We start from the raw sequence: 13489 nt of genomic DNA on the forward strand, positions 1-13489 counted from the left end.
GATGCTTTACTGTCTGAGCCATCAGGGAAGTCCAAAGTAGATTAAAGGAGGAGCAAAGATCCTGTCTGAACTTGTCCTGACTGAGAAGTGTTTTCTGTAATTTCCAACCTGGTTACTGATTTACAAAAGTGGCTGGTTGTGTGACTTCACCATCTTGCATTAGAGTAGCAATGCAAAGAATGCAGAGGCTGATTTTGAAAGAGACTAAGGAGGATGTATAAGAAATTATGGATTAATCAAGTAATATTTCAGTATAAATGAAATGATGATTTGGAAGTTTTTAGTAAACTTTAGAGGCTAACTCTCTGTGTATTGCAGTATAGCCCCATGCAGGTAGGGATGTGTGTACATCTTTGTAGTCATGGAAGATCTTCTAGGTTCTTTTCTAGCTCAGGCTGTACCCATATTTTGTTTAGCCTCTACTGTAATAAGATTGATGATCAAATAACAACAATTGAATATATTTCAGCCTTGCTCTTTAAATATTAAGAAATGATTGACAGGAGTCATTATTAAGGTAATCATAAGTTCATAAATTCCTTAGCTTATTATGATATGTCAGATATGTCATCATGTTTATGGTTTAGTAGTATATGCTGCTTCTGAAATAAAAGATGTGAATTTTATGTTTTTTATATTAACAATTCTAGTTGTAGAATTTAAGTGTAATATGTATAAAACATTACAAAAAGTACAGAAAACATAGAAAATAAATATATATAAAATATACCAGAAGAAAACGCAGGAATCTACCACCTGAATTTAATAGATGTTAATATTTTGCCTTATTTGCTTCAGTCTTCTCTGTTTGTAAAGCAGAGGAACAGCGTATGTGGTAAAAGCACACTTGCTCATGTACTTGTGTCTCTAGGGGTCACCACTGTTCTCAATTCAGTTGTATCATTACCAAATATTAAAAACTTATATATTTTTGCTGCAGGTATATGTATCCATAAACATAGTTTTAATGTCATGCTGACTTCTTCACATGGCTGTCCACATGGAAAACTGCACTAATTTTATAATTTTTATTTTATTCAGCATAATATTAAAAGCATAGAAAACATATATTTTTGGTATAACTTTTTGCCCTAATAACATAAGTTGAAGTGGCTTTTAAACTTTTTTGAATGTAATTGCAGAATGATAATTTTATACATTGTGACCTAATGTATGTTGCATACACATGTATGTGTATGTAAAGCTGAAAAAAATTTCTCCAAACCATAGTTTCCTCTACTGTGTGTGATATACTCTATTTTCCAGGTTGTTCATTCTGAAATGCTTGTCCCAGGCTCAATAAATTGCTTTTATAATCTAATAATAGGTTGCCATCCATGGTTTGAAAAACATTAGTTTAAGATTAATCTAAAAAATGAGTCTTAATCTAAAATTAATACTGCCTTTAGTTTGCAAATAATAAAAGCTTTTGTAGTTTAATAAGTGTGCTTCAGATAGTAAGGCAGTGTGACTCAGTGGTAAAGAAACCACCTGCAGTGCAGTAGACACAGAAGATGTGGATTCAATCCCGGGGTCAGGAAGATCCCCTGGAGGAGGAAATGGCAATCCACTCCAGTATTCTTGCCTGGAAAATCCCATGGACAGAGGAGCCTAGCAGGGTACAGTCCGTGGGGTCACAGAGTCGGACATGACTGAGCAACTGAGCACTCATATTAAAATAGCATTCTTCTGCAAGAGGTTTGGTTACATTCATTTTGGCTAACTCATTCTGAATGTTTGTTTTGTATGAACTAAATCCATGCATGTCTAGCCATTTAATTAATTGATATTAATTAATAATAGCTAAGTGTTTTAGAGAAAGCATGTTAATCCTTGTAGAGTATCTCCTTTCAGTCTGTTCTGACTGGAGTCTACCATGAGTCCAGGAGGGCTGTCATGGCATCAAGAACAGAAAGAATTCTTGCTTGCCCAAAAACTGACTTCCAGCCCTGCCACCAACTGACTGTGTATAAACCCTTAATAAGTCCTTTCTTCCTTGTGGGCCTCATTTTCCTCATGTATTAAGCAGAAGGTTTAACTAGCTCTTCTTAAAAGTAGGTTCATTCTGTGAAATATGGGAAAACTTTGACCTGGGCCTCAGTTATTAAAATTTTATGAGAATATATCTGGTGTGAAAGAATAGGACTTTCTATTGAAATTGCTGGGTTTGAGATTGCATTTGAGCCAGGGGTCAGCAGGTCATATTTGGTTTAATATGATTTTGAGACAGAAATGATTTTCCATCATGAAACCTTTTCAGAGTAATCTGATGTCTCCAAGCTCAGCCTGCTTTTTTGTTTCATTATCTCTCAGCAAGGGACAGGGCTGTGTGAATGTGTATGTGAACGTTCATAAGTGCTAAGAATGGCAAAGGAATATTTCTGCATTCTGTTTTAATTAAATGTCCTCACAGACAAAACCAGAGCTGCAGGAAAAAATCTGTAAACTCTGGTAAAAGCCTTGGAGGACAGGTTCCTGAGTTCTACACATGGCAGGCATCTGAGGCTTTGGGAACTTTGCTCTTTAATGTGAGGTACATGTTTGGAATAGAGTAAGGATATATCACCTAAGCCACACATCCTTAAACAAAACAGTATTTTTCATGACAAGAGTCCTTCATGTGTACGTTTGCTTTAAGAAACAGTTTAAGTTACAATTTGGGTGGAATGAACCTTTAAGACCATCTCTTCCTATAGATGTCTAAAAAAATTGTCCAGGAAATACTCTGCGTGGCTGTCCAGGAGGCAGTTAGCGGCAGATGCTTAGTATTCTCCAAGGTTCCTGCTGTCTTTTGGTTTGCAGATTCTTTTTAGGTAGCTCTGCATTTAGAGAAACCTAGAGAACCAGTTCTAACTCATGTAGAACTACACTCATGAGAGTGTAGACCCACTGAATGTGACTACATTTTAAGTAGAGATCTGCTCTTGCCTGAGGGGCTAATAAAGGTGTTTTTCCCTGAGAGGATCAGGATAAACGTTAAGTCTCTGGGAGAGGATCTGCTGAACCCCATATGGCTGAGAGATAAGCTGTGTGTGTGTGTGTATGTGTGTATGCTCACGTTCAGTTGTTCTGTCGTGTCTGACTGTTTGTGATCCCATGGATTGTATGTGGCCTGCCAGGCTTCTCTGTCCAGGGGATTTCCCAGGCAACAATACTGGAGTGGGTTGCCATTTCCTGCTCCAGGGGATCTTCCTGATCCAGAGATCAAGCCCTCCTCTCTTGCATCTCCTGCATTGGCAGACAGGTTCTTTATCACTGTGCCACCTGGGATCACTGAGGCATAGGCCAGATTTCCTTTAATCCTTCTGACCATGCAAAAACTCAGATTTTTTTCAGCTCCAATACGTAAAACATTCTTAACTCTTCTACTGTCGCAGCAGTACTTGCCCTCCTTTATAGACAGGGATTAGAATTTCTGGACCTCATTCCTTAGGCCAGGATCTCACCATTGTTTGGCTACTTTGTTGTACACCTGTACTTGGCATTGAGCAGATACTATCTGGATTTGTGTGAATGAAGACTTCATACCAACTAATTATTCTTTTGGACATTGCCAGTTATAAAGTTGATCATCCTGAAGTATTAGAATGGATTCTTTGAAGTCCTGAGCAAAGTCTTTTTCTTTTTGTGTTGAGTTGCTACTAATGAGCTTTCCTGTCTGCCCTTCTCCCTCATCCTCTGCAGTGTGCCGAGATTTTGCTGTCCTGGAGGACCACACCTTGGCCCACAGCCTGCAGGAACAAGAGAGTGAGTAATAGCCCCCTGCAAGTTCCTCCAGTTTTCTTTTTTAGTGGTAGCCTTGAGGCAGGTTTCTTAGGGTGAGGTGGGGAGAAGACAGAGTCATCAGGCTACACCACCCATCATCCCAAGGGATCTGTCTAGGCAGATGACACCTCGGTGAAGAATGCACTTCTCGGTGTTTTGAAGTGAGACAGCTGCTGGGGGTGAGAAGACCGTTGGGTGTATCGGAGGAAAAGAGGGACTTGAGCCATTTCCTTTGCTAAAGCAAATTAAAATGCTGTAGGAGGGAGACAGTGGTTATATGGGGATCAGGAGTATGGAGAAGGCTGGCATAAGAATAGGGGTCCGAATACCTTTACCTAGACAATGGTGGTATCTAGATTGTAGGGTTTTCTGAATATTTATGTATGTAATTATGAAAAGTAAATCTAAGTTATAGTGTTATACAAAAGTACATATATGTGAACTTATAATTTGTGCGTCAGTATAAAAATTAAGTATTGAAAAATGTAGTTTTTAAATGAAGTGGCAACTTGTGGAGCTGGAGGAGCACCGGCCCTGGCTTTAGATGGTTTGAGTAAACGTTTAGGCACTGCCACTGCTGACCAAATACACATGACTTAACCTTTCTGATTCTCTTTTCCCTTAATGAAAAGATGAGAGTGCCAACTCCTATGCTGCATATTATGCACCATTACTGAGAGTATACGTGGAAATGATGGCTGTGAAGTTCTTTTTAATTGAAAGGCTCTTCTTAAGTTTATTACGAATAAGCCAAAGCGTTGTAATTCCTCTCTCCAATCTTCTTGTCCAGTTGAGCATCATTTGGCATCGAATGTTCAACGGAACCGTTTGGTCCAGCATGATCTGCAGGTGGCTAAGCAGCTTCAAGAGGAAGATCTGAAAGCCCAGGCTCAGCTGCAGAAGCGCTATAAAGACCTGTGAGGACTTGGGGAGTGGGAGGGCATTGCGCCAGGACTGGTTTTCAGGGAAGAGGACTTTCTGTCTGTCCCTTTGATTCCTTTCACTATTAGATTATAAATCCTACAGTGACGATCCCATAGTTGTTTTCATTTTAAAAAATTGTCTTTGTTGTTGGAATTCCTTTCTAGGTTTTGGGACATGCAGTTTCTGGTAGGACTCAACACTTTTCGCTGATGGCTTTGAGCCATTTGGTCCAGCTCTGTGTCTCACTTTTCCTTAACTGTACACTGGGGAAATGATCTCTGTCTCCTCTGCCTCCTGTGGTTTTGGGGGGAATCTAGCAAAATACTGGATGTCACAGAACTTTCTGAAGTCTACTGGGTTCCTTTACTACTTCCTAGTAATGTTTGTTACTCTTATTTTCCTTGAACCCCTTGCCTTTTTGGGGGAGGGGCATGCCACTTGACTTGTGGGATCTTAGTTCCTTGAGGGATCAAACCCATGCTATAGCAGTAAAAGTGCCAAGTTCTAACCACTAGACTACCAGGGAAGTGGAGAACCCCTTGTTTTTATATAGAGGAAAATCTTTTGGAAAGTTCTTAATTGTACCCTCCATTCTCTTCATCACTTCAGTGTCTGACCAAAATTATTTCTTCATCTCCTCCTAAATAGAGAGATCATGTCTAAGGTCTCTTCCATCATAATGACTTTTTAAACTTCTTTTTTTAATGTTTTAAAAGCTCACAGAATACATCTTCTTTGAGAGAGGTTCCTATACGTCAATCTGTAGTGGTAGGTCAGTTCAGTTCAGTTCAGTCGCTCAGTCGTGTCCGACTCTGTGACCCCATGAATTGCAGCACGCCAGGCCTCTCTGTCCATCACCAACTCCCGGAGTCCACCCAAACCCATGTCCATCGAGTCGGTGATGCCATCCAACCATCTCATCCTCTGTCGTCCCTTTCTCCTACCGCCCCCAGTCCTACCCAGCATTAGGGTATTTTCCAATGAGTCAACCCTTCGCATGAGGTGGCCAAAGTATTGGAGTTTCAGCTTCAACATCAGACCTTCCAATGAACACCCAGGATTGATCTCTTTTAGGATGGATTGATTGGATCTCCTTGCAGTCCAAGGGACTCTCAAGAGTCTTCTCCAACACCACAGTTCAAAAGCATCAATTCTTCGGTGCTCAGCCTTCTTCACCGTCCAACTCTCACACCCATAAATGACCACTGGAAAAACCATAGCCTTGACTAGACGGACTTTTGTTGGCAAAGTAATGTCTCTGCTTTTAAATATGCTATCCAGGTTGGCCATAACCTTCCTTCCAAGGAGTAAGAGTCTTTTAATTTCATGGCTGCAGTCACCATCAGCAGTGATTCTGGAGCCCAAAAAAGTAAAGTCTGACACTGTTTCCCCATCTATTTCCCATGAAGTGATGGGACCAGATGCCATGATCTTAGTTTTCTGAACGTTGAGCTTTAAGCCAACTTTTTCACTCTCCTCTTTCACCTTCATCAAGAGGCTCTTTAGTTCTTCTTCACTTTCTGCCATAAGGGTGGTGTCATCCACATATCTGAGGTTATTGATATTTCTCCCAGCAATCTTGATTCCAGCTTGTGTTTCTTCCAGCCCAGCGTTTCTCATGATGTACTCTGCATATAAGTTAAATAAGCAGGGTGACAATATACAGCCTTGACGTACTCCTTACTTAACTACAAAATCGTTTTGACGAGGAAGGAGTAAAGGAAGAAGTGAAGGGGCCCTTCTATTTACTTTATTTGTCTTATTTAAATAAACATGAGAGCCTATTACTTTTGCCACCTTTGAGGAAGGGTTTTTCTGTTCTGTTATTTTCAGAGAGGACTTTATTCATTATTTTAATCAGTTTCCTTATTTTGTTCATAAACATTCTTATGACTCTTGCTAAATAACCCTTTCACCATGAAAGGCACAAGAGAGCACAGATATGAATAAAACATAGCCATTGTTTTTAAGGGACTCGGGGAAAAAAACTCTGAGCACTTGCCAAAGTGACATGCAAGTTCATGAAGAATTCCATATTTTTAAAACTAGATTAACAAGTACTTTTTGGTAAGTTCAAAAAAGTGAGTGAATGAAAATAGGATATAGAAACAATAAATGAGTAGATTTTTATTATCAGTTCTGTGGTTTGAATTGTTCAGAATCCTATCATATTAGATCTGGAACGTGAAGTCATTAAATCCCAAAACTTTTTTAGCTAATAAGATGACATGAGAGGGCATGATTCGCTGGTTTACAGTGGCAGGACTGGAAATCCGGTCTCCAGGTATCTTGCCCAGTAATTTTCCTACTAATGACTAAAAAAGCTTGCCGTTCCCACTTCCGGCCTGTGCTCTCTGTCATGGGTTCCCTTCCTCCCTTTCTGTCCGATGTGCACGTTCTACATGTACATACACATTCCTATGTGTGCACCTGTCTACTTTCATCTCCAACTGTCTATTTCCAAACATGTTGAAAAGGACCATTTCCTTATACAAACAAGAATAGTGTTCATCCCCTCACTTTTGTTAGAATGTGTGGATTTCTATTCCTCCAGAGAAGTTAGGATATTACCTCCACCCCCACCCCCAACACTTTTCAGGTACAAAAGGCTGCTTTTAAACAGGGAGTAGACAACCAAGACTAGATTTGTTGAATAGTCTTAAGTTCAACTGGCAGAGCAAGAATAAAAGGGAATATTGGTTTAGCAAATGAACTGCATGTATAAGCCACAACTGTAGTTTTGTTCCAGCATCTTCTAGATAGTAAGCTCTAAGCATGTGTATATCTCTCTAGGTAACAACTAAAGGTTGTAAGGGCCATGTAAACACTGGCTCCCCAACATTATCACACTCTATAGAGTTATAAGCTGCCTGTTAACTTTTCCTGGGTTCAGGAAGATCCCCTGGAGGCGGTCATTGCAACCCAGTCCAGTATTCTTGCCTGTAGAATCCCATGGACAGAGGAGCCTGGTGGGCTACCTTTCATAGGGTTGCAAAGAGTTGGACACAACTAACGCAACTTAGTCTAGTCTGACTGTTCCTGAAACCTGAAACCAAAAGACCATCTCTGAGACATCCAAACCCCATTTCTTGTTGAAACTCCTGTTTCATTTGTGCTGTTTGAAAGGACGTGTTTCTACCCACAAAATGATGCATCTGGTTTCTCCCACCAAAGTATATTGTGGGGTTCTGAGCATGGGATGGAGATTTATTTAGTTTTGTATCCTCAGTGTTGAGCATGGTGCCTGGATGAGAGCACATGTTGTGTGAGTCTTTTTTGAATGCACAAATGCCAGTACAAAACAAAACTATGGTAGCAGCAGTATTACAACCTTTGGTTGCCTTAGTGGCCTGAGTGTTAAGAAAACTGGCATCAGCCACAGAGGTTTCTCCTGGCACCTAAAGCTGTGGAATATACATCCCCCCCCCCATTTTTAAAGTTTTATTGAAACTGAAAAAAATGTACGTAATTAAAAATTTATAAAAATTGTTTTGAAGTCATACCACCACCTCTAAGTGACCACAGCATTACTGACGTTTTAGTGAATTCACTCTTATTTTGTTTATGTGTACTTTGTGCATACTTGGATATTTGTGGATCTTATTCCCATAATGTACATCTCCTTTGCAGAATCTTGAGAGACTGTGGTGGTGGTTTAGTTGCTAAGTCATGTCTGACTCTTGCGAGCCCACGGACTGTAGCTTTCTAGGCTCCTTTGTCCATGGAGTTCTCCAGGCAAGAATACTGAAGTGGGTTGCCATTTCTTTCTCCAGGGGATCTTCCCGACCCAGGAATTAAACCTGGGATATGATCATACAGAAAAGGCCTGGAGCTTTCCATTGTAGTGTCTAGGGATCAGATTCTGATCCTACTACTTATTTTCTCTGTGACCTTAGGGAAGTGATTTTACTACTCTGGGCCTCAAGTTTTTTGAGCTATAGGATGTGACGGTATTGACCTCTTGGCATCATTATTTTTGTAAGGATTAAGTGAGAGAAAAATATGCCCTGGCTTGTAGTGAGTATTCAGTAAATTGTGTTGTGGTTAGAAAAGTCATTCCTTGTGTTCTTCATTCATGTTGTTTTCTCCTTTGCTTTTTAGTGAACAGCAAGACTGTGAAATTGCTCAGGAGATTCAGGAGAAGCTGGCTATTGAGGCAGAGAGACGGCGCATTCAGGAGAAGAAGGATGAGGTACAACTTGTTTAATGCCCCTCCACCCCATGGAGGAGGGCTGCTCAGCTCTGACTCTGTGTTCACAGGCTCAGTGTAGGGTCGCTGGACGGGCAGGAGAGCTTTTCCCTTTTGCATAGTCCAAGTGTTGCCCTCCATGGACCACTGTTTATTGCCCTTTGGTCGTTGTTTAAGTGGTAAAATCTTAAAAGGTGATAACGGTTAATTTGACAAAAAGTGTGACTTCGTTTCTGTAGGGCTACTGTAACAAATCACTACAAACATGGAGGCATAAAACAATAGAACTTGATTCACTCCCAGTTCTGAAGGTTGCACATTGAAATTAAGATGTTGGCAAGGCAATGCTACCTACTAGGAAAGATCCCTTCTTTGCCTCCTCTTAGCTTCTGGTGGCTCTTGGCAGTCTGCATTCCTTGCCTTGTGGTTGCATCATATCAGTCTTTACCTTTGTTGTCACATGGCCTTCTTCCCTGTATCTTTTTGTCCTCTTCTTTTCTTGTAAGGGCACTAGTCATTGGATTGAGGGCCCACCCTAATAGAGTATGATCTTCTCTTAAATAATTCTATCTGAAAGACACTATTTTTAAATAAGATCATGTTCTGAAGTTCTTGATATAAATGAATTTTTAAGAGATAATTCAACTCAATGCAAGATATCTGTCTGTGGGTTATTCCCACAACTTTAGGGAGAGCAAACCTTGAATGTAGCCTGAACAGGAGTCATAGACTGGTCATTGCTCTCCCTCTTTTTTGTTAATGGGTTCACTTTCCTATGATACCCTGCCTCAAAACAACGATCCATTTAATTCTGTATGTATTTTTAAATTGTATTGTTTTTAAGCTGAAAATGACTAAAATTAGCAGTAGTATATGGTTTGTAAAAAGACTTGAATTTGTACTTACTGATCATTGCTTTTGCATTATGTTTTCAGCATTTCTTACAAACAATTCCTTTTTCATTGTGTTGACTCTGTGTCTGCTTTTTTTATACCTATTCTGCTATTCTTGCCCATTGTCTTGACTTATAATAAAAAAATCATTTTTAATAGTAGAATGACCATATGACATTTTGTGTACTCAGAAATTTTGTGTACTCTCCTGAGCAAACTGGCACATACAATCACCCTATTAAATAGATATTTCAGGGTTATCAGTGAGCCAGCCTGCATCTTTCTCCTACTGAGCCACTCTGTTCCTCTGGAACTCCTTGTTCAATGACAGGCGAGTGTGAGACACCTGGTGTGAGTGTATTTAGCTAGTTGTTTAAGAAACAAACCATGATTATGTGATGATCAGAATTGTAAGTAAGAATGAGGGATTCCTTTTCATCCTTCCTGTTATCAACACAGGAGCTCTTTCTTACTGCTGGATGTGTTGCTTCTCTATAGTCAAGACTTCCTTGGAGATGAATCTGGAAGCTGAAAGAAGTGATTATGTTTTATAGACAGGAAAGCTTCTGTTTTAAAAATCACAGAGTAATGAAATTGGCTTCATATAAATGCTCCTGGTGTCCTGTAATATTTTTTCTTTCCGTTCAGGGGAAAGCAGTATTAGGGAAAACAAAATACTTTATTTTATGCCTGTGGAATCTGAATAGCAGTCACAATAAATAATCTCATTGTTATACTATATAAAGTATGCAGTGTTGTGAATAACTTCATTTCTCAGATGAAGAAATTAAGTCTTGAAGAAATATATGAATGACTGGTCCCCAGCTATAGTAAGATGCCAGAGAAATGTCTCTGCAGTTCTGACTGCCTCTGACTTGGGTATACTGTGACACAACATAGAACACATAAACTATGGAGTTTGAATCTTATCTGTTTAACTTTTAGCTGAGACTTTAATTATCTCATTTAGCCTAATGTAGACCCTCAGGTTCCAAACTGAAGAAGCCATGATAACTCTACGTTACCCCAAAGGGCTGCTGTGAATTTTAAAATCATGTATTTAAGGTCTCTGCTACATATTAAGTTAATAGTTGTTCTTTCCTTTTTGCTTTCTCACCAGGTGTTTCCCCCAGCGTTCTCCCTTTGTAACAACTCTGATTTCTCTAATAGAGAGATACATGCTAAATTAAAAGGTGGGGGTGAAATAAGCAGACTTAAGTGTATTCCAATATGGTATGATTTGAGGACTCTTTAGGGGTTTACTTGCCTTTACAGGCCTCCTATTACCTCCACTACTATTTGACCTACTGGAATGTTTCTCCTTGTTCAGTGCAATGGAAAGATGAGATGAGAAATCTACTTGTGGAGGTTTAATGAGACTAGCCTTTAAAAACTCAAGACTTTTTTTGCAGACGTTTTTGACTTTTTACTGATGCCTTAGTTTAGAATATGGCTGTCCTGTCAAGAGGTTCTTTAATTGTAGAAAAATGTAACTTCCAGCTGACTAGACTGTTTTAATATTAAATAAAATTTGCGTTATTCAAGTTTGATGTTGAAGGATGTACGATAATGCTTATTTGTTTATTTTAGTCCAAGGCGCCTCATGGGGAGACTGAAACAATAGTGCTAATTTTTCTGGCCCACTTTGTATTGCCTGTTACTCATCAACTGTCCGGGTTCTTTTTTTTTTTTTTTCCCCCTCTCTCTGTGCTCTTCTGCTTCCTTGTAGAGTCTGCTTAGCTAATAAGTTCTTACCCAGCAGCAGGGCTATGGAAAATTCCTCTCTGGATTTTCACCCAGATCTCTTTTCACAGATTTTGGAGTCAACTCTCTTTTGTAGCTTATAATCACCCAGAACAACCTGATGTAGAATTCAAGGTTCTTTCCTCTTGGGACAGATATTTTTTTTCTGAACAACACTGTTCATGAGAAGTAAAGTTATACAACTTTCTGTGGGTGAATTAGCATTTCTAACTTTGTTGTGGTATAATTTTATTGTGTTTTTTAACAGAGCACAGATGTAAGGCAGGCAGCATTTCCATTGGGGAGACAGATGTAGAAGAGTTTAAAAAGATCTGTATTCTTACCACCATTGTGGCTCCTTCCTTTCCTTCCCTCTTTTTCCTCTTTCCCTCCTGTTTCCTTCCTTCCTGTCTTCCTTTCTTTTTTTTTTTTTTTTAAACTCTTACATGGTATCTTGAATATAGTAGTAGTAACATTTCTTTCTTGGTGCCCTCTGGAAGGCACATGTAGCCTTTGGTAATACTGGACTGAGTTTATGGTAGTACTTGCCTCATAATCACCTGAGTTTGTGGTTAATATGGGTGGACAAATTTTATTGGAATCTTTCTCTTTGGTCACAGCTTTAGCATTTATCAATATTGTTTAATCAAGCCAAGAAATGTGTTTTTAGTTGATTTAACTTAGTTATTCTTAAATAACTAAAAAAATAAAAGTTCTTCAATAACTAAAGAGAGTTCCAGAAAAACATCTACTTTTGCTTTATTGACTACGCCAAAGCCTTTGACTGTGTGGATCACAACAAACTGTGGAAAATTCTGAAAGAGATGGGAATACCAGACCACCTGACCTGTTCTCCTGAGAAATCGGTATGCAGGTCAAGAAGCAACAGCTAGAACTGGACATGGAACAACAGACTGATTCTAAATCGGGAAAGGAGTAGTCAAGGCTGTATATTGTCACCCTGCTCATTTAACTTATATGTAGAGTAGATCATGCAAAATGCTGGGCTGGATGAAGCACAAGCTGGAATCAAGATTGCCAGGAGAAATATCAATAACCTCAGATACTCAGATGACACCACCCTTACGGCAGAAAGCGAATATGAAATAAGAGCCTCTTGATGAAACTGAAAGAAGAGAGTGAAAAAGTTGGCTTTAAACTCAAACATTCAGAAGATCATGGTATCTGGTCCCATTACTTCATGGCAAATAGATGGGGAAACAATAGAAACAGTGAGAGACCTTATTTTTTGGGCTCCAAAATCACTGCAGATGGTGACTGCAGCCATGAAATTAAAAGACACTTGCTTCTTGGAAGAAAAGCTAGGAGTAACCTAGACAGCATATTAAAAAGCAGAGACATTACTTTGCCAACAAACGTCTGTCTCGTCAAAGCTGTGGCTTTTCCAATGGTCGTGTATGGATGTGAGGGTTGGACTATAAAGAAAGCTGAGGACCAAAGAATTGATGCTTTTGAACTGTGGTGTTGGAGAAGACTCTTGAGAGTTCCTTCGACTGCATGGATATCCAACCAGTCCATCCTAAAGGAAATCAGTCCTGAATATTCATTGGAAGGACTGATGCTAAAGCTGAAACTCCAATACTTTGGCTACCTGATGTGAAGATCTGACTCATTGGAAAAGCCCCTGATGCTGGGAATGATTGAAGGCGGGAGGAGAAGGGGATGACAGAAGATGAGACGATTGGATGGCATCACTGACTCCATGGACATGAGTTTGAGTAAGCTCCAGGAGTTGGTGATGGACAGGGGAGCCTGGTGTGCTGCACTCCACAGGGTCGCAAAGAGTCGGACGCGACTGAGTGACTGAACTAAACTGAACTGATTCTTAAATAAAACTCTTTACTTTGTGTATATGTGAATATTGATTTACATATGTGCCTTTGAACCTAGGTCCAAATATGTGTGAATGTGAAACTATTTCAGGGAAAACCTTTTTTTCCCCTTAAATAAATAG

General features: G+C 39.6%; 1 protein-coding gene across 4 annotated transcripts in view; it reads left to right on the plus strand.

Moving 5' to 3' along the window:
* CCDC50 (coiled-coil domain containing 50) overlaps positions 1-13489 on the plus strand; it is a 77923-nt gene that overhangs the window by 29317 nt on the left and 35117 nt on the right. For all 4 annotated transcript variants that reach the window (XM_081537339.1, XM_081537330.1, XM_081537311.1 and 1 more), the window contains 3 exons: positions 3685-3747; positions 4556-4682; positions 8791-8881. In XM_081537339.1, coding sequence (XP_081393465.1) covers positions 3685-3747; positions 4556-4682; positions 8791-8881 — 281 coding nt within the window. The remainder of the gene's footprint in view (positions 1-3684; positions 3748-4555; positions 4683-8790; positions 8882-13489) is intronic.

The sequence above is a fragment of the Giraffa tippelskirchi genome, chromosome 2, assembly GCF_054371585.1.
Source record: "Giraffa tippelskirchi isolate mGirTip1 chromosome 2, T2T-mGirTip1v1.2.pri, whole genome shotgun sequence".
Lineage (NCBI taxonomy): Eukaryota > Metazoa > Chordata > Mammalia > Artiodactyla > Giraffidae > Giraffa > Giraffa tippelskirchi.